The following is a 20656-nucleotide window of genomic DNA, read 5'->3' as shown; positions in this document are numbered from 1 at the left end:
TTTCTCTCCCCTCCATAAGCCTTACCTTACACCAAACCCACTTCTCAGGCTTCTAGAAAACTTAGGAAGGATTGAGTAACTGGAGTATTCTTCAAGCTGGCTTATAGTTTGTGTCCAAAAAGCTGGCTTATAGTTTGTGTTCCATTTCTTGGAACTTTACAGCATTTCCCAAAAGCCAGCTGGCAAGCCTAACCATTACCTTCAGCATGTAGCTGGAAAACCTGTGCTAAAAAGGATGCTAGCTCTCTCTCAGGAGGACAATCCTTTTAGGAAAGGCATTTAACACTGGCAGGTGAGCCATAATATGTCTGACCTTGAGTCATTAATCAAACAGCAGGTAGGAGAAAACCATTTAAGATGCACTTGTTTTCGTCGTGCTGCTCACTGAATGCTGTTCTTACAGAGCAATCTCATATACTGATAATTTAAAATACAGGGCTGCCCGTCTTCCTCTTGGCCTCCAACTCAGAAGGATAGAACACTTTCCTAGTTTGTTTTACTCGTTACAGAAGATTTGGTATCTTTCAGTCCTTATATTATTGTCTCCTAACAGGTACCGAGGCAACTAGAAGGCAAAAGAAAGCCATGGGCTACCCAGTGATGCTCAAGGGAGACTGTGTGGAAAGGTGCTTTCTCTTTAAAAAGGGGAAAGATTGATACCTCCCAAGAATTAAGAAAAAAAAGAAAATAAGCAGAAACACTAGATACATAGGTCCAGTTATCTTGAATTCAGAACTGAAGCTGCTTTAAGCTCTGTCCTAAAACTCCAGCAAAGAAGCTTTTCTATTTCATATGAAATGCTCTCTTCCCATGTGGTGGTTTTTAAAGTCTAGAAGCTTATGGATTTGTGGAAATAAGCTAACCTACATAACGAGCAATTATTGTGACTGAAGCCGAAAAGGTCACAGTTAGAAGGATGACTTTGAGAAAACCAGCTCACAGAATGGCTCCAGAGGTACTTAAAGCATTTTATAGGGTTTGTTGTGGTGGTGGGGTTTTATATATATATATATAAAGGAACAGGGGGAAGGAGAAAAGGAGGAAAGCTGAACACACCGTTTTCCATTTGAACGAACCCTTAAGTATTATTCGGGGAATAGAGTAAATAATTTAACACTATAAATCTTTCCACTTCCTACAGCTGCCTGAAGAAATCACAACACATAACCCAATGAACTCAGCCTCTTGCTCTGTTTATGTATTTCCAAATGAAATATTTGTGAATAGGGAAAGCAAATAATGCAGTGATAGTACCAGGAGAGCAGGGTGACCAAGGAATGAGCGTGGGGCAAGTACTCTGCACAATCTGTGCATGATTGTTTGTTGTTGTTGTTGTTGTTGTTGTTTTTAACAATTTGAACTTGGAATTACATTGGCTTCTGCATGGATGGCAATCTTTGGTCTCCCAGTTATCAGAAATAATAGATTGTTGTTGCTTTTTAAAAGAGTTTAAGTGTACCCTTGTAGCAGATCTGCAAAGTTTCTAATACCACGATCATTAGGAAATTTGAAATCCACCATCCAAACAGGGTTTTAGCTCAAAATAATCTGAAGGATCAAGAACAGAGAAGCCTCTTGTTTATTCAAGTGTTTATTCTTTTAACACCATTTTAGTAGTTCTATGAAAGGAGTTTTTTAAAGGGAGGGGAAAGGCCCCATTTTATTAGGGTTCAGGTCAAAGTTGTTCAGCTTTTTTTAGGGAGGGGGAAAACCCCATTTTTGCATTATTTTGGGGTCAAAGAGAAACAGCAACTCACCGAAGGATCGCTGGGAGGCGGGCGGGACAGCCTCGGTTTGTAAACTCTGTCTTCCATTCTCCAACAATGGAGGGCAGGGCGAGGGGCCGGGGCCGCAAGGGGGCCAGCGATCAACCGAAATTGACCAAAACCTCACAGGGATCGACCAGTAGATCGTGATTGACCTGTTGGACATCCCTGCTCTACAGCATGGATGGGGAATCTGTGTTCCTCAAGATATTCCCGGGATTACAACTCCCATTATCCCTGACCATTAGTCCTGCTGGCTGATGCTGATGGCAGTTGGAGTATAACAAACTGAGGAGAGTCACAGGTTCCCCACCTCTGCTTTACAAGCTTAACGATCATTAAGACGGCATCACAGGCAAGCAGTTAATTAAGATTCTTGATAAATACCTCAGGTGCTTCATCATCCACAGGCATCACTGTGATGTTAAAGAGGAGACCAGTCATCACTCCTTCCTGCTGGTCACTGACAGAGAATTCAAACTGTACAAACAATGGGTCAGGGCCCATCTCCATCAATGGGGGCATGTATGCCACTTTCATATGCGTTATGGCATGCTGGTTGTAGGAAATGGAAGTGATTGCATTGCGTGAGTCTCATAAATTTAATTCTCCACTTTGCAGCTACTGCAACCACCCAATTCATTTTGTCTTTTAATCATATATCACTCCCTTAGTGCATAAGATGAGAGATGTCATCAACAGCATGTTAAACAATGCAGCAGTAAATTAGGTTCCATAGCGTATCAAAACCAGATTGCCCTTGTGATTTTCAGTTGTTTTCTGGGGCTGATAGGATTTGGAGTCCAGCAACACCTCCAGATACTCCCCTTCTACTTAATTACACAGACCCACTGTGAGGTGAGTAGTCTTATCATGTTCTAGGTTTGGGAAGTAGAATTCTTCAATTTTCCCTGTAGTGGTGATGATCAATGATCTAAGCAAAGTTGGGACATGATGAGTTCATGGTCCAACCTGAAACTTCTAGGCTAAACCTCTCTGAAGTTTGGACTTAGCTCATTGGTTTGGCCTTGGGCCCAGCCCTTTCATAGCTATCCTGTCCTGCTTCCTAAAAGGGGAGGGGGCTTCTGTAACCTACAGCTGCATCGTAGTTCCCAAGAAAGTCTGGATCCTCATTACAATTCTGAAGAATCATTGCACCCAGGACACTTCGTCACGCACGCTCTGTATAACTGTGGCTATTGGGGTCTCTGAGAATGACAGATCGCAAGGGACTTGAAGCAAGACAACAGTTATTGTTAGGTCCACTTACCTGTGTGAAAGATGACAGGAAAGGAAGGGAAGAATTTTTCACAAAATTTTTCATGCTGTCTGTGAAAATAAGCTTTCCTGCATCATACACCCTATAGAACAGGAGGGAAGGGGGAGAATTACAATTTTTAATATATATTTAAAAGAGTAGACATGTCTAAAATTGACACGGACTGCAACAGCATCTTAAAACACACTTATTGGCACATGAGCTTTTAGGCTAAGACAATTGACGCATCTGTATGAATTAGTCTCAACAGTTGGGGCAAGTATATTAAATACAATAGAGGAAAAGCAGTTTTTCAGAGCAAATTGAAATGAATTGCTAGAGATATAATATATGGGCCAGAAAGTGTTAAAATTCTACCATGTAACTAATAAAGTGGGCTTCACATCTGATGGAAGTTCATGTTGCAAGACTTCTTGGACATTTGCACACTAGACTTTTTCTCTAGTATGGAAACCCCTATGACACCCATTTACTTCTCAGAATCCAAATTTTGTTCCTCCTAAACCATTGCATTTTTTATCTTCCAGGTCTCCTCTTTTTTTCTTTTTTTAAAAGAAGAATATGTATGTAGTGATTTTTGAAGCTTCTGTCCTCATTTTAGTTCAGCCAGCCTTTCCAGGTGCGTGATGTAGTCCCCCTGTCCCAGTTGGTTTGGAGGTGTAGCCTGGTGGAATACAGTTTCCCTTTCCCGAGGACCCTCTCCTATTACCTTACCTAAAAAGCTAGCCCTGCACTAAGTACAAAGGATAGCGAGTCTTGCTACAGCTTCAGGCCAAACTGAAGTGACATTGACAACACGTTTTGTCAGTGTCACTTGCCTTGAACTAGCCTCCAGAGATTAAGAAGTGGGAAGTTCATAAATCTCTCCTAAAGAAAAAACATTTAGTATGCACCATGTCACACAGAGAGACACTGCTTTCGATGGGAAAAGTTGATATTGCCCCCACCCCCAATTCACTTCTGAAATCAGTTCTGCTATGACTTAGGGGTGAGGCCTGGGGGGCGGGGGGTGGGGGAGAGAAGAAAGGAAGTGAAATTGACTATATTTGTCATTCTTTCTTTACAGAGCAGAGTACTCAAGAGTTCCCTCAACAGTGGCTGCAGGCAGGAGCAGTTCCACAGAAGAATTATTTCCACTCCCTGGGAGTGGGTGAGCTTTTACTACAAAATGGGTTAGTTAAGCGAAAGGAGAGGTGACATTTACCCAGCGTAGGTATCCGTCCTGATGGAGACTGAGACTACTTGTTTTACAATTAGCATTCACCTGAGGATAGCAACACCTGTATTGTGTTAATGTACACACAAATGCCTTTTCGTTTAGATACATCCTTTGAGAGTTTCTTCCTTCGTTGATGCATAGAGACTTACATACCCAGGGGAAGCGGGAGAGAAACATGGCTTTGTAACTGTATACATAAGTTGGCTGTCTGGGGATTCAGCATCTGTAAAATGGAGGTGGTCCTTTGTGATGTGTACTATCTCTGTTTCTTTGACCACAAGGTGCCTTATTGTCCCAGGGACTTCTTCTGGCAAATGGTCTTTCACTGGCATGATGTGAATCATCACAATCTATAAGACAATCGCAAAACCCTGTTTATTGATCTGTTTCACTTGTATACCACCCATTCAATAATGGGATGTTTGCGTAGACAATGTAATGGAAAATATAATTTGCAATAAAAACCCGTAAAACAAACAAATGTCTCAAAGCAGAAAGCTCAGTCAGGAAAAAAAGCACAAAACATAATTAAAACAAAAGCAGCATGAAACCTAGCAAGGGGAGCTTAGTGCAAAAACCTGAAGCACTTAGATTGTAATTAAATGGCTTGGGAGAACATGGATATATGCCTTAAAAACAGCATTTACTGCTTGAGAACGTCTTGCACCACCATATAAATCACAAAGATTGCCTAGGTGTAGCATCAGGTACTCATATAGTTTGTTTTTGTGGTCTATCCAACGTGAAGAATAACCAAATAACCTTTAGTCTTTAGTGTCAGTTCCAAATTGTTTTGATTAATAATTCAGGAAGCCAACAGTGCTACTGCAGTTAGTAATATAAAAAGAGAAGAAAGGGTATGAATTATAACATTTCTTTGAGCAAAGATGGTTCTCATAGAAATCATCTTCTCTGCAAGCTTCACTTTGTGTGTCATAAGCTTCACAGTGTTTGCACCATAACACACACACACACACACGGCCCTGTAAAGAGGCGACATCTTTGTTCAAACCTTCTTCTAGGGTAGTGTCAGATATACAAGCTGAGGAGTACCAGAAAGACTGTGCATAACATAGATCAGGGGTAGGCAACCTAAGGCCCGGGGGCCAGATGCGGCCCAATCGCCTTCTCAATCCAGCCCGCAGATGGTCTGGGAATCAGCGTGTTTTTACATGAGTAGAATGTGTGCTTTTATTTAAAATGCATCTCTGAATTATTTGTGGGGCATAGGAATTCGTTCATTTCCCCCAAAAAATATAGTCTGGCCGCCCACATGGTCTGAGGGACGGTAGACCGGCCTACGGCTGAAAAAGATTGCTGACCCCTGACATAGATGGTATCTGAATTAAGCAGAGGCAACAGAACCAGAGCTTTTGCTGTTGGCCACATTGCCTGCAGAGCTCTGGAGATTTTGGAGAGGGCAAGGAGAGAAAGATACAATTCCTTCTGTTTTCCGGCAGGTAAATAGCTGAATGGAAGAAATGTCAAATATCTAAAAAGGTAGGCACTCATTATTCCTGCTAGAGGTGTAAAGATCACAAGTTCGTGTATGTTTCAGGCTGGACCTCTTCTTGTAGTGAAAGGATGCACACATTTATCATAGAACCCTAAACTTTTGTCCAATGCTAAGGATGGAGATTTTTTGGGTTCTGACCTTATACAGCGCTGCTTCTTAATTTTTGTATATGTATTTACATTATCTTGCTTGACAAAGGACAGTATATAAATTTCTTTTTAAAATAAAATAAATAGTATGCATATTGATACTTTATGCATAGTCATGTATGCACTATAATATGAGAGCATCATCCATATTTTTAATTGGAGCCAGGCTGGGGAGCTGACTTCTCATCTAAGTTAAGGAACAAGGTGAGAATTAGAAGAAACATCCATGGAGATGTTCCCATGGAGCTCAAATCAAGTTATTTAGATCTTTCCTCTAGGATTCTCCTCTGCTGCTACTTGGTTTTTCACGAGAAATTGTAAAACAAATTACCTGAGGATCTGAGAGATTCGGTGGTTCCTGGCTGTCAGCTAAGTTAAACTCAAACGAGTCTTGAAAAATTTCCCCTCCAAAATGACGGTAGTAAATAAGCCCGTGGAAGAGATCTCTTTGGTAAAAGCTAAACACAGGGATACCTTGAGAATCCAACAAAGCACAAAAACCAATTTCAGAAAATACTCCATTTCATTTTTCTCCTTCACATTAGGTTTCATATTGGAACCAGACCATTGGCTCTTGTATCCCTAATGCCATCTATACTGAATATCAGCAGCTCTTCTATGTTTGAGGCATGTTCTGTCCTTTTAAAATCATCTTTTGAATATAAACAGCTGGGTCTCCTCCTTCCATGCCTTCTAATCTCACCCTAGAAATATTGCATGACTGGTTCAACAACCAGCTATCTGGATTAATATATTAACAGCTATTGTTCTGATTAATAATGGCATCTTCATTTTAATAGACATAGTTACTCTATACCTTTTTTCAGAATGAGGGTCACATTCCCAGTAACTTTCAAGGCAGAGCAATGGATGAGACTCTTACCTATATATATTAGGGTATATTCCAGCCAATCAAAAGACAGATTTCTACAGATTCCCACCCACATATTCTCATCCTCCATCCATATAAGGAAAAGGTCTTATTATAGTCCAAGTGCATTTTCAGCCAGACAAAAGCAATCGAGGAGAGCATAGAGCAAGACTAGTGAGGGGTGTGGTCTTGGGAGAGGATATGGCCTGGTCAGGGGCTCAAGGGCTGAAAAGAGAAACATTTGATCCCAGGTCTGAGGTTCCCAACCCCAGCACTACCTGGTCCATCTGGGAAGTGTTGCTTAATAAGTTCTCCAGCACTGGGTGGCTTGGATATTTTGTAGAGGATATAATCATCACTCGAATCAAAATCAGTAGCCATAAGCATATGGTTTTCAATAAGAACTGTGCTGCCTTCTTCCAACTCAAAGACAAGATTGTTCACTAAGAATGGTGGGGTGTCGTCTTTTGGAAGAATGTTAATAGGAAATCTGTGTCTAGCACTGTGCTTTTCATCAAAAATTCTGAAGACTATGTCATCCTTGGTTGTATCACTGTCATCATGATGGTAACGGACAACTTCATTCCTGAGATCTTTCACTGCAAACCTGAAGCCTTTGTTACCTACACAAGACGAAAGAAGAAAAACAGCAGTTCTTCTCGCTACTGGTTAACATGCATCTATTTAATACAGTGGAGCAGCATGGCTGTAGTTACCTATGTTTAGATATAGTTTCTTTCCCTAAAGACTAGTCAATTTAATAGATTGGATACATATAATTTGATGCCTATGCACATATTCTCCAGTGAATGGGAGCCTGGTACTATGCTGTCTTTATGCAGCAAAACTGGATGGATTGGATAGCATATGGTTACCAGATTTTTTTCAATGAATCCGGGGACACATTTTTTTAATTATTTTTTTTAAGCTGAGTAGCAACAGGGAGTCAGTAGTGGGGATGGTGAGGCCAAAGACCCTGGGCCCAAGCACACATGCATGTTGTATAAAGGTGCAAAGCCCTTCTTTTGCACCCTGTGAAACATAAATGCACAGAGTTTCCAGCAAGAAAAAATGGCGGGCGCCACGGCAGCAGGCAGTGAGCAACTCCTGAAGCCAGCCAGAGCCAACTGCGCTACCAGGCTGGCCCCGGGCTGCTGAGGCTGCCGCATTTCCCAAGGACAGATTTTTAAATCTGGGGACATTCCAGTGATGGAGTTTGTCCGGGGACAGATTTGCAAATCTGGGGACGGGGACATCTGATAACCCTAGGATAACATGCTTGTAGCATGGATATATTAGCTGACATAATATTAATATCCATGTTGAAAAAGTAGTGGGATAATTTGATTTGACAACCCATTGAATCCAGGTCACATTTACTTACATGTAGGAGCCCTGAGTGTTGGTGCTGACCTTTAAAGCCCTAAACGGCCTCGGTCCAGTATACCTGAAGGAGCGTCTCCACCCCCATCATTCTGCCCGGACACTGAGGTCCAGTGCCGAGGGCCTTCTGGCGGTTCCCTCATTGCGAGAAGCAAAGCTACAGGGAACCAGGCAGAGGGCCTTCTCGGTAGTGGCGCCCGCCCTGTGGAACGCCCTTCCAGCAGATGTCAAAGAGATAAACAACTACCTGACATTCAGAAGACATCTTAAGGCAGCCCTGTTCAGGGAAGTTTTTAACGTGTGATATTTTACTGTATTTTTGGTTTTTATGGAAGCCGCCCAGAGTGGCTGGGGAGGCCCAGCCAGATGGGCGGGGTATAAATAATAAATTATTATTATTATTATTATTATTACACAAAGGTTACACAGAGGTTAGTTTGTATCTTGTCTTTATTGAGCATTTGTTCTGGTTTGTTTGCAGGGTGTCTATACATCTTTGCATGAATCATTAACTCACTCCACACTTTTCAATGCATTTCTCTGTCACTTTCCTAAACTCAAAAAGTCTGTTCCCTTTTTAAAGTGGGTTTTTTTGTGCTAGAATAACAAAGCACTTTAATTGCACAAACCTAAATTTCCTGGTATGTTCTTAAATGCTTTCTGCAAAATACTGACACCGTTGAGTGCCTGTACAAATGAAGGAAATAGATCAATAACTGAACATTATTACAGATGAAAATATTGCCATCTGTCTTGCCACTTAGGCAAGTTAAAGCTCAACTCGGTTTCTAGCAGTATCTTCATAATGTTTTCCTCCACATCCAAAAAAAGGATGCACTTTCCACCACAATAAAACCATCTATTTTGCTTCAAGCAAAGGTCTGGTTGAAAAGTTCTAATTTTTATTTTGTACTCTAAATACTGGGGGTGGGGTGGAGACACACATGGGAACTTTCAATTTTAAATTCCACAAATTTGAGACCAAGAAGCTACATACCTCTGATTGTGAGCCAGCCATGATATAAGCCTTCCACCACAAGAAGCTGAACAGCATCAAGGTTATCATTATCTACAATCTGAAGAGACTCCCAGGTAATTGGACGAGACTGTCCTTCCAACAAGTCAAGCCCTATATAAGCAGGTATTTCAAACACAATGAAGTCATATGGCTCTGAATGAGCTCATAGAGCAATTCAGCATTAAAGGCGCCATGAGCTTTGCTTTCAGCGTAAGCAATTGCACTAGGTGGAAAAGTAATGCAATTGTGGGGGAAATTCAGGAAAGTTAACTGGTTTGATACTTAGGAGTACAGTTAAAAGAACATGGTGATACAAAAGCAAGAGGCAGGATTCTATTCAGGGATGTTTAATTTGCAAGCAGGTCATTGAGATATTGCAAATGGGTCACTGCCAATAGGTTTGTGGGTTCTCTTTTTTTACATGTCAGATATTCCCTGGAAAAGGTAAATCCAGCATAAATTGGGAGGGAAATATGGGCTGGCATTTTGTGCGCGCATTGAAAAAACTTGCATGCATGAGTAACACCAATTCCGCACTAAAGACCCATCTGGAAGTACTGATAGTAACATGGGTTTATCATATTTGGAAAATAGGGTTGTTACTGTAATCCTGTCACTGGCCCCATCACAATTCGAGCAGTAGCATACCACTTTGAACAGTCATGGCTTCACCCAAATATTCCTGGGAACTCACATTTTCCCCCTCCCGAGAGCTAAGATTCCCACAGTTCCTTAGGTAGGGGAATTGGTTGTTCACTGTCAGAATTGTAGCTGTTTGAAGGGAATAGGGGATGGCCAAACAACTCTCAGCAACCCGAATGAACTAAAGTTGTTGTATAGTTCAGATGTATAGTTCAGATGGGGCCACTATATTGTAAATATAAAGCACATCTTTCATATGGATGATAAATATGCCCAGTTACCACTGTAGAATGCTTTTCTCTTTGAAATCAAATTTATTTGAACCATCCTACGTCTGCGTTATCACAGCACACGGAAGGGGAATCCGCTGCAAAACCACATCTGTGAAGAAAATCTTCAAAGGGATTTTCCTTACCTGTGTTCCATGCAACTCTAGGAGCATTTGTTACTGCACTTCGAATTGAAAAATGGACCATGATAGGGAAGCTGTTCATGAAGAGGCTATCAATTGCTTGAAACTCAACCTAGCAAGCGAGAGAGAAAAGATTAATTCAGTCCCTTTGTGACTGTTGAGCTGTAGGCATAGACTAGCTTGTGAGCACCAGGGGAGGGGAGCAGTTACATCCCATCTCTCACCTCATAGTTCTGTCTCTCAGAATGAGAGATATTAGATGGCTGGAAAGCAACTTTTGTATCATACAAATCCTGCCAAGTGAAAGACGTAATGGCCTTGGAGTGGTCGTCCAGGTGGGTAACATATCCCTGAGGAGGAGGTTTAGTAATGTTGAATAGCAATCTTTCCCTCGGGGTTTCTTCATCTTCGGCATCCAAAGTCACTGTCGTGAGAGGAGTAAGAATGAACTCATCTATCTCCAAGATGAACATGGACATGAATGCAGCTTGAGGTTGTCTGTTTGGAATGGCCCCTTTTATCCTTACAGGAATCCACACATTTTCTGCCTACAAACAAGGAAACCAAAGTCTCTTCACAGTCAGTGCAGAAGAGGGGCATTAATATATTGCTTTTAAATGTAGTTCAAGGAACTTTATTTGGGTTCAACTGGGTATTATTACAAAAAAAAGATAACTATTGAAAACAACTATTAGTTATCAGATTCAAAAGGCTGGTTTTCAGAGGAGGAGGAAATGATCAATAGGGTCTGTTTTAGAACATTTGGAGCAAGTACTAAGACATATATTTTGTGGTATCTGGTAGTCATTTGTCTGGAATAATGTGCTCCAAGTAGGACTAGGGAGAAATTGAATTCAGCTTGGCATTAAAAGGCAAAAATACCCAATTCACAATATGCAAACTGAAAAAAAACAGACATCCTTTGAAATTTGCACTTCTCAGTACAAATTTTGTGACGGATACATGACTAATGCAATGAATCTGCGAACTATACTGAATTTCCAAATACTATTGTAATAGTAATATTCCATTCCATTAAGGTGCAGCTGTGGGTGAGGTAGGGGGCAGAATGGGAAGCAGGGCCACTCCATCAGCTCCGCTGAGAGAGAGATGCTATATTTAGTTCCTCCTCCTCCTGGGTTCAATAAAGTGTCCATCTTGCCACACAATCAGCATGTACTGAATCTGATACATAGCCAGGGAAATTAACATGCAAGTAATTTTTTCCTAGAGTTTTTGGGAGGGAGGTTGGGAGTATGGAAAAACAACAGAAAGTTTTGTGGAAAATTTGATTCGCTGCTTTGTCCTTACCTGTAGCTGAAATCTGCTCTTTTTGTCTCTGATTTCTACTTGTATGGATATATAATCCTTATCAGGTGATGGGGGACTGAGGTGTTGGTACCTAAGTCTCATCTCCAGAAAGTCTTCACAGCTCATCTTTAGAAGGTGTATTTCTTTCAATCCTGAATGGCAGGCACCATTGCTGGGACAAGGCGGTTTGGATTGTCCAGCTGAGGGGGAAACACAACTTTAGAACAAACTATTTCTAACCTTCTAAATGATCTTTCTTTTATTTAATAACACAAGCAATCTTTAAGGGATTTACATATTCTGAATACTGAATGAAGACTTTGGATGACCTTGTAATTTAATCTACACAATCCTCTAATTTAAGCTACACAATCTTTGAAACAGGGGGTTGTGCACACTAAAGACACAGATCTGCATGCCAGAGAACCATGGCCAATCCAGTGGCAATTCTGATGCCCTGAAGTGCCACAAGACTTAACTTCTAGCTCAGTAGTGATGACCTACAGTATTTGCATATTCAGCAGAACCTCTTTTATCTAAATGACTGGGTTAACAGAAGATCTCTAGATAAAACAAAACACTATCTATTTAATACACCCTTGCTTTAATCTGTATCAAAACTGGAAACACATTTCATAATTCATGGGTATATATTCCCACCAGGACAGTGGGAATGCATTCTTCTTCATTCTCCTTCCAACTGAAAGAGAACTCAATTAATATCGTCTCCCAGCATCTTACTGTCCCCTTTTAACTAGACAGTTGGTCTAAAGGATTGAATCGTGCATGCTGGACAATGGTGAGGGAACAGGGATCCCCCTAGATCTGCTGTATATAGCACAGGCCATGTGATGCCAGTTCAGTGACTACAAGGACACATATGCCAACAGGGTGCCTATAGAACCCCATCCTGCCACTCTGTCCCCTCAGATGCTTGAAAGAAGCCTTCCATCTGAGCCAACGCTAAGCTGTTTCAAGATGAAATACATTTTTGAGTGTGATAAAGAGGTAGGCAATTCTTGGGAAAGAGCTTACAGCTGGGGAGGGGAAAGTTAAATAAGATTAAAAATCACCTTTTTTTTGTTTGGTGTATGTTGATACATCTTCACTTTTCTGTATTTTAGAGTCCTCAACAACTACTTGCCCAACAGCAGGAAACAGTAATTCAGACGACAAGATCCTCACTGTGCAGGCTTTACCTAAACCGTTGTACTTGAAAGTCAAAATGTTTCTGTCAATTGGCTGAGAAATCCCAAAGAATTCTGGAACTTCTAGAGACGCTTGTCCAAACTGAACAAGACTCGGTTTGGGGCTTCTTATTGTTATATGAAGAGTAAACATCTCTACAGCGGTCTCTAGTTCTGTAAACCTGTAAAAGGGAGACGGCAAATACTTCCTGGTGAGCAATGACAATCTTTGCATGGAAATTTAGAAGACTGTAAGTACAAAACATTCCCTCCTAACATTTTAGGGGCACCATATACAAAGTTTTAAGGGTTGCTTGATTCTAGGAATCAGCTTTTTAACTGCTGTTTTTATTGTTCTGCACAGAGAATATATACATTTTGATGTTTCCAACAGTTAATGAATTACAAACATAATGATGTAGAAAGAGCTCTGCTGGATCAGGCCAGAGGCATAACAGCCTCTGGTACTAGAGACAGCACATAGCCAACACAGCTAGTAGCCATTGATCGTAGGGGTGGTGCATTGGCCACAAGCTGCAGTCCGGATCCCAGTTCAGCACTTTGGAAACAAGTCTGATTTGATCTTGAAGTGCTTTGGACAGGCACCCCCAAACTCAGCCCTCCAGCTGTTTGGGGACTACAATTCCCATCATCCCTAGCTAACAGGACCCGTGATCAGGGATGATGGGAGTTGTAGTCCCAAAACAGCTGGAGGGCCAAGTTTGGGGATGCCTGGCTTTGGAGGTTGCCTTATTTGGTTTGGGTCCAAATTCCAATCTGGAAAAGCAAAGCTCCATTACTGTTATGGGGAATAACTCCCCCCCCCTTTGACAGAATTTTTTATAGGCTCAGCAGCCACTCCTGAAATGGCAGAAGAAAATACTATGCATGGATAAATGACATAGAACTGCAGACAAAAATTTAGAACAACAAAAATAGTCAAAGGTTCATTCCTTTGTAATAGTGGTGTGTTTTTTGTTTTTGTTTGTTTGTTTGTCAGAATGAAGCTTTGGAGGTTACAATCTAAAGCAGAAAACTAGTACAAGAGACTGCCCTTAACCCTTTGCTTTAATGCAATTATTCCACTAGAATGGCCCCCTGAAGCTGCTTTTTGCCCTCTGGGGGGGGCTATCTATAGCAAGCCAATATGCACCCCCTTGTTTAAGAGCCTGGAATGCTAACAAATATATGTATCCTCCTAGAATAATTATATATGCAGAACTGCATTCAAGGAAAACGAGGCAAAACCTGTATACTCTCAACATCACACGGTCTTCATTTAGCAGTGGACAACCATTGTGGATGTATTTCACTTCATTGGGTAAGAAATGGCAATCAAATACCTAACAGGAGAAACAGAAACAAATAATGAGCAAAATGGACTTGTTCCACAAAAATTCAGTACTCAGGCCCAGTGAATGAAGCTTGTAAAAGCCCAGTTCAAAAGCAAGGCAAGCTGGACAGGACCACAAATGAAAACCCAAGGCAGAGAGTTATTCACTTACCCTCCAGCAGCCCTAAAACCCCTTACTCTTAGTGCCCCTAGGCTCCAGCTTCTCAATTCCTCAAACCCTACAAAACCCTATTACTCTTGAGTAATAGGTTTCCCAAGTGCAACAGGGGCTTCCCTCCCCCCCCCCCGCCCGAGGTCATAAACAAGATGCTGAGCAGAAGAGGGGGGAGGGAGGGTATAGAGTTACCTTCTGCTGTTCCTGGAGCACCACTTCTGCTGTCCAAGATGGGAAAGTTGTGTTGAAAGGAATAGGTGGGTTGTGAGAGAAGGAGATTGGGTGAACATCTAGGTTATTTGCAAATGTTGGATTGGCTTGTGAACTGGAGATGGGTTATTTATGATGTTGGGGGGGGAGTTCTGCTCGTTTCTGAGCCAACCCAAGGAGAACAGGATAAGACCACTCATGTGCAAGGTGTTTTTCCATGCCCACACATTTGCATTCACAATTTGCTCATATTCAGGAGGTAATTTTATGGTGTGTAAATGTTGGGCAAGGACGTGACTTGATTCAAACTGAGATTCGTGACATGACTTGATTCAAACTGAGACAATGGAGCCATAAATATGAGAACGGCTAAGCTAACATGGCTGTTCCATTCAAACTGACTTGCATTTCATATCTAATTAGAAATTAAGCCAATAAGAAACTGGACTAATGATACTTACATGAGGTGTAAGTTTCCCAACTCTTTGTGTCACAGGTTCATTTAAAACCACCTCCACCTTGCAAGAATCTCTCTCGTTAGAAATATTGAACTGTAGTTCATTTTCAGTTATGTACGCAGCGCGTCCTCTTTCAACGTGGATTTCTTTATTCACCAGGACCAGCTTGGCTCCTCTTAGAGGTTCAAGATTCTCAAGGACAATAAAAATAGTCAATGCTACGAAAGCATTCATAATTTCCATCTTCTCGGTGCTGCTCCTTCCTTTAAGTCATTCAAAGCAACAATTGCTACAATAGTATTTTGGGACTACTGTTCTCTTTTGCTCAAGAAATAGAACTTCCGCTATCCCTTTGATTAAATGTGCTTTGGCTCATTTTATCTTCAAGAAATACAACGAAGTTACTTAGTAGTAATGCTTTTCTCTAAGGCAGTTCAGGAGCTAGGATGTTACAATGGAGTGATTCACATGTGCCAATTGACAGTGTTCAACGGACAGCAAACGCTTCCCTGTTATTCAAAGAAATCAGAGTTACTCTACTTGAACAAGAAGAGGTACCGCAAATGCAGAACAGTAGCTTAGAAGACAAACATGCTTTTCAGATGCATAATAAAATACGCGACGAGAAAGTTTAGTATGAGTGGGGTCCAATTTCCATGCAACGTTTCACTGCTTCCACTCTGCCAACATCATTCCTTTTCTAAGATTTCTGCCCATGTTGTTGTTCCCTATCGACTTGGGGAATGAGGATTTTATTTCTCATAGACTTTGGACAGAGGAGGCACAGAAGAAAGCTTCAAGTCTCTGGGGCACAGCAGCTCTGCCCGCCTGCCTCTGCTGGATTGTGGATTGAGAGTGTGCCCTAAAACTCACAGAATGCAGCAGACACACAATGTCATTTGTGGTGGGGTGAACAGCAAGGTAATCTTATTAAGGATATTTAAATAATAATAATGAAACGAATACTCAGTTTCAATGAGGATGCAATCACACTCAAGAGGGCAGAGAAAGTTGGTTTCCATTATACTTGCAATGTTTTTCCTCACTCCACCTAGTGGGAAATGTCATTGCCTCTTTTCATGAAAGAACATACTGAGGGAAATAGGTTTGGAAGGCAGATGCAGCATGCATATTCCTAGGCCACTGTAAAAAGCCCTCCAACAAAGAAGGCAAAAGCAAAAACAAAGACAAATAGCAGAGGAAACTCTTCCCCTTTCAAAGTGGCCAATCTGCATAGTAAAGCTTTATTAAAATACAATGGAAGAGGGAAGAACTCATATAATCCAGACTAAACTAACTACTTTCAGTTCCCATTGAAATTAATGGGACTTAAGTCATGATCAACTTGAAATCAATGGGACCCAAGGTCAACCAACTTAATTCAGAGCTAGCCCAGTGTCTGCAATTCAAAACATGTTTAAAGCTATTTGACAACATGAGCTCCATTATGTCCTTCAGCTTTATTATTGCATCAGTTTTAACACTTGCTTATCGGTAAAAAACAAACAGCCAAATGCCTTTCAAATATTATTCCACATTCAGCAAGGCTGGCAACAATCCCAATCTGCTGGTGCCCATTGCTTGGGAGTCAACTAGAACCACAGTTTGTCTCTGACACAGTTCCTCGCTATATTCCACCCAGGATATAGCTTGTGCTTATCTGGTCCTAACAAAGGGTGAGAAAAATGAGAGGCCGAACTAAACTGACCCATCAATTGACTATTTTTATTTGATTGTGCTTAAATATTGTCAACTATTTCTGGAAGCCCAGGATGTGCCTGTATAGGTGGTGACTTTATTTCTTCCTCTTTCCATTATCACACCATTTGATAACAAGAGCAGGAATGAAGACAAGCCCAGCAGGCCCTTCTCCTTCTGAGGTGTTTTCACTGTAGTGTGCTCCTCAAGCCATTCTTCCCCGACTATCATAAATAAATGACAAGACACATTGGTGTAATATTTTAAAATACTTCCTCCTTTTACCATTTATGAGACAATATAAGAGATTATTTTGTCCAACATTTATTTTACTGCCACAATAAATAATATGCAGACAGGTTGTTACAATTCCATAAGATTTAATGGTAAAAGAGAGTATTAAATTGTAACTACTTTATAGTATAATTAATTTGTAGAATCCTCCCATTTCCTCCCACTCTGAGAACTAATTTACATGCTACCAAGACCCAAAAAAATGAAAACCATTTAATTGCTCTCCTATTCTTTATGGACTAGGAGTGTTGAGAAAATTAATTCTGTGTAGGAGCTGACCATGCTAGGTGTGATCCAATAGACATGTCCAGTGCTCTTTTTCTGGGGAGACGCAGAGGTATGCATACCCCTAAACATTTTCTGAATATTTGTACTTTTGTCCATTTACTGTATTTATTTTTCCCAATTTGAACTATAAAAGGGTGACTTTCTTGAGTCAAAATGAGAATACCCCTAAACATTTTTTTTAGAAAAAAAAGCACTGCACATGTCTATATTATGATCCAAGAATGGCCTGTCAGATGTACCGTATATCAGCGGAGTTCACTCCAAATTATGGAGCAAATTGAAATCCTCTCCAATCCCAATCTTTTCTTAAAAGAAATAAGTGTGGGGAGTTCCTACTATCTTGCACTTATCCCTTGTCAATTATTTCCCCCATTGCTCGGCTTTCAGGGAGAGTTTGAGAATGCATTTTGAGAAAACAATTTTGGTGCATATATGTATCTCTTTCCTTGAGGCTTTTAGCCCATCCCCCTAGTTTTCAGAAGATAAATCTCCGAGTTTGGCATGAATGCATCTTGACTCCAAAATACAATTATGTACGTACAAGTGTGTAAACTCCAAGTGTCACAATTTTTTAAAGTGACCAAATATAAAACACATAAGTTCATTTAAAGGCAAAGAACACACAGGTTGTCATCTATGACAATCATAGATTGCCTAAGTCAGCGGTGAGGAGCCAAATTAGGCCCAAGAGGGCTTGGAGATTTGCCTGCCCAGGCCATTTCTGACAAACCAAGTCTACCTTTTCCCAAGCCTGATGTCAGGAATGGGTAGGTCCCTGCTGTGTTTGAGTTGAAGTAAAACTGTAGTCATTCCAACATCCCCACATACAGCCGACTGTTCAGACCTCCACACACCCAAAGGGAGTTTCCACATGTGTTCAGCAGAACACGTGCAGAAACCTCCCCACATTTGGGAACTCTGATAAGGCAAAGTTCTCAACTGCAAGGATGCTTCTGAACTGAACATATTTTTAAACCTGCTGCAGATCTTCATGCTGAACATGTGAAGGTGTGAAAAGCAGTCCACCAGACAAGGGAAGGTTGTGGGTAATAGTTGCATGTGTATTCCCACCACCTCTTTAAGCCTTTGTGCCTTCAGGAAATCAACTGAGTGTGGCTGGTGATTGCACACATTCCATTAAGTGCTAAAAACAGGAAGCAGGAAGCATACCTTTGCTTCTGTAAAGTTCAAAAACAGAGTCAATGAGTCTCCTCCATTAAGACTTTACATGTATCTTCATATGGGGGAACAAGGTGGCAACTTTCCATTTTTGAATGTTACAAATGAAGCACCAAAACAGGAAGTACAACACACTGATGATTCCTGTTACAGTACAAAAGGGGTCAGAGAACCCTTGCTCGTTTATGAGGTGCACTGCGGCTCCCTGCTGATATGGACATCTCTAATTGCTGTACATTGTTGCTGCTGTAAAACAACATAACATCTTATCCACCTTTATCATACAGTTATTTTACTTCATTACCACATCTAGGAAACTGGTTATGCTTTCTAATGTTCACTTTTCACCTTCCAACTTAAAACAACAACTCAAACCGTAGCACAGGTCTTTCACAAATCTGGATTTTAAAAAATCCTCTTATGCAAAATATCTGTTTCCTCCAGACACCGAGGCTGCTAGTAACCCACCTTTTGTTGTTAGCTGCAGGGCTCACTCTTTTTTTGCCATGGGAAAACAGAGTAGTATGAACATAATCAGTCCTTTCATTGTACACAGTTCTCAGTTCCAGTAGCAGTTAGACAATTTGCTGACAGACTTTACACACACACCAGTTATTCTCAATTGCAAGGGGCAATACAGGAGTTCTAAAGCTTCCCTCTCCTACAGAGCAAGGCTGAAAATGCACCTGCATCTTTTAAGTTTAAAATTAATAAGCCAAGTTACAGGATCCCCAATGCTAATTAGCAGAGTCCCGTTAGAGTCCCCTTTCCCCTCATGCTAATTAGTTTAGGGGGGTGGGTAGAATTCCCACACAAGAATGGATAAAAAGACAAAAGTATCCACAGGACTCCTTTGATAAGCAACTCACTGGAGGGGAGGGGGAGAGAGACAGAGCAGAACAGCCCATCTGTGATTTTAAACACCTGATTGCCTGAAGCATGCAGGTGTGTAAAAAAAAAAGTCTATTTAAATGGTGGGAGTCTGCAGGAGAAGAAGAAAAAAATGCCACTGCAATTCACATGAAAATCCAGATTCCTAGCTAGTTGCATGAATAATTTATTAACAGCCATCTAGAAAGGGAGAGTGACACCTTTGTTGTCTGCTGAACCAGCAACAAGAAGATCACTTGCCACGACAAAGAAGTCTTCAAAACAGAAAAGCTGCAGTTTGGATAGCAGCAAACACATCCTTCTTTAGTCTGCCAAGGCACAATCATTTAATTTGGTGAAGAAAACAGTACCTTGCTAGAGGATATTCCTATGGCAGAGAGAGGAGACATCTCAACATATTTTGAATTTAATAAAATAATACTCTTCTGTCTTTTGTAAACACCAGATACAATATATATTTTAAAAATACACAGTCATGCTATTTGTACTGAAAAGCATATTTTCTAACAGGCATTTTAAGTCAAAGTGCCTACTTAATTCTGAGTGTGAAATTGCAGCACCTTTTCTGTCTGCTCTTGTCTAATATAACAGTTTTTCTTTCTTCCTTTTTAAAATGCCTGTCCTCTAGTCACCCAATAATGTTTCTGAAAGGGAATGGAAAGCTAGCAAGCCTGCCAAGAAAAGGAAAAATCAAAGCCATACCTGCAAGCTGCAATACAGCTTTAGGAATCCCCCTCAAACTTTTTCTTTTCAAGTGCTTTGAAAGTGGAACTTTTTTTCAAAATGGTGGTAATGTTCCTCAAAGTCACTTTCAAATCCTTCAAGTAAAGCTAACCCAGAGCAAGGAAAAGAAATAAGAGGCATTAAATGTAATTGTCCCAGAGCAATCTCCTCAGAGGGGGAAGAAAAAAAACAAAACCTTAAAATGCAGGAAATCTGTCTAAGTCAAGCTGGCCCACTACTCACAGATGTTACTGATTCAAGTGAGATAGCAATTCCAAGCTCCAAAACAGATTCCAAGTGAGAAAATAGGAAAAGTCATTGGTTGCTATTAGATACGCATTCTGAAGGGGGGAAAAGAGAGAGAGACAGACAGACTCAGGGAGAATGGGCAGTGAGGAATTTGTGGCCTGGATTAGAGGCTCCATGATAATTAAGGAATCGTGACAAATAGGGATTCAGCTGACCTCTTTTGCAGAAAAGATACAAGAAGTGAAGGCTGAAATCCAAAACCTGCCTACTAGTCATGAAGCCACCTTAACCTCGGGGGGGGGGGGGCAACTTCTGAGTAAATATGCTTAAGAGCCACGCGGCACAAATTCTAACTTCTAGAATTTGTTAGAAGTATTTCAGAATGTTTTTGAGGGCTTAATGGGG

At 40.9% G+C, this 20656-nt stretch overlaps 1 protein-coding gene across 9 annotated transcripts in view; it reads right to left on the bottom strand.

The window, feature by feature from the left end:
- Positions 1-20394, bottom strand: part of LOC128415683 (FRAS1-related extracellular matrix protein 1-like) — a 119971-nt gene extending 99577 nt beyond the window's left edge. For 6 of the 9 annotated variants that reach the window (XR_008331040.1, XR_008331041.1, XM_053392245.1 and 3 more), the window contains exons 1-13: positions 19982-20390; positions 14933-15438; positions 14002-14096; positions 12640-12935; positions 11567-11766; positions 10480-10803; positions 10259-10367; positions 9181-9312; positions 7079-7423; positions 6261-6403; positions 4418-4614; positions 3037-3127; positions 2154-2321 (exon numbers count right to left, since the gene is read on the bottom strand). Coding sequence is in view for 6 of the 9 variants with exons in the window: in XM_053392245.1 (XP_053248220.1) it covers positions 2154-2321; positions 3037-3127; positions 4418-4614; positions 6261-6403; positions 7079-7423; positions 9181-9312; positions 10259-10367; positions 10480-10803; positions 11567-11766; positions 12640-12935; positions 14002-14096; positions 14933-15172 (2340 nt within the window). In the remaining 3 variants the exon portion in view is untranslated. Of the gene's footprint in view, positions 1-2153; positions 2322-3036; positions 3128-4417; positions 4615-6260; positions 6404-7078; positions 7424-9180; positions 9313-10258; positions 10368-10479; positions 10804-11566; positions 11767-12639; positions 12936-14001; positions 14097-14932; positions 15439-18856; positions 18948-19981 lie in introns of those variants that run through there. The other 3 variants (XM_053392244.1, XM_053392243.1, XR_008331042.1) reach the window with 3 other exon arrangements.
- Between the last annotated feature and the right edge of the window lie 262 nt (positions 20395-20656).

Source organism: Podarcis raffonei, chromosome 6 (genome assembly GCF_027172205.1).
Source record: "Podarcis raffonei isolate rPodRaf1 chromosome 6, rPodRaf1.pri, whole genome shotgun sequence".
In the NCBI taxonomy this organism is placed as follows: Eukaryota; Metazoa; Chordata; class Lepidosauria; order Squamata; family Lacertidae; genus Podarcis; species Podarcis raffonei.
This window is presented reverse-complemented; position numbering and strand designations above follow the sequence as displayed.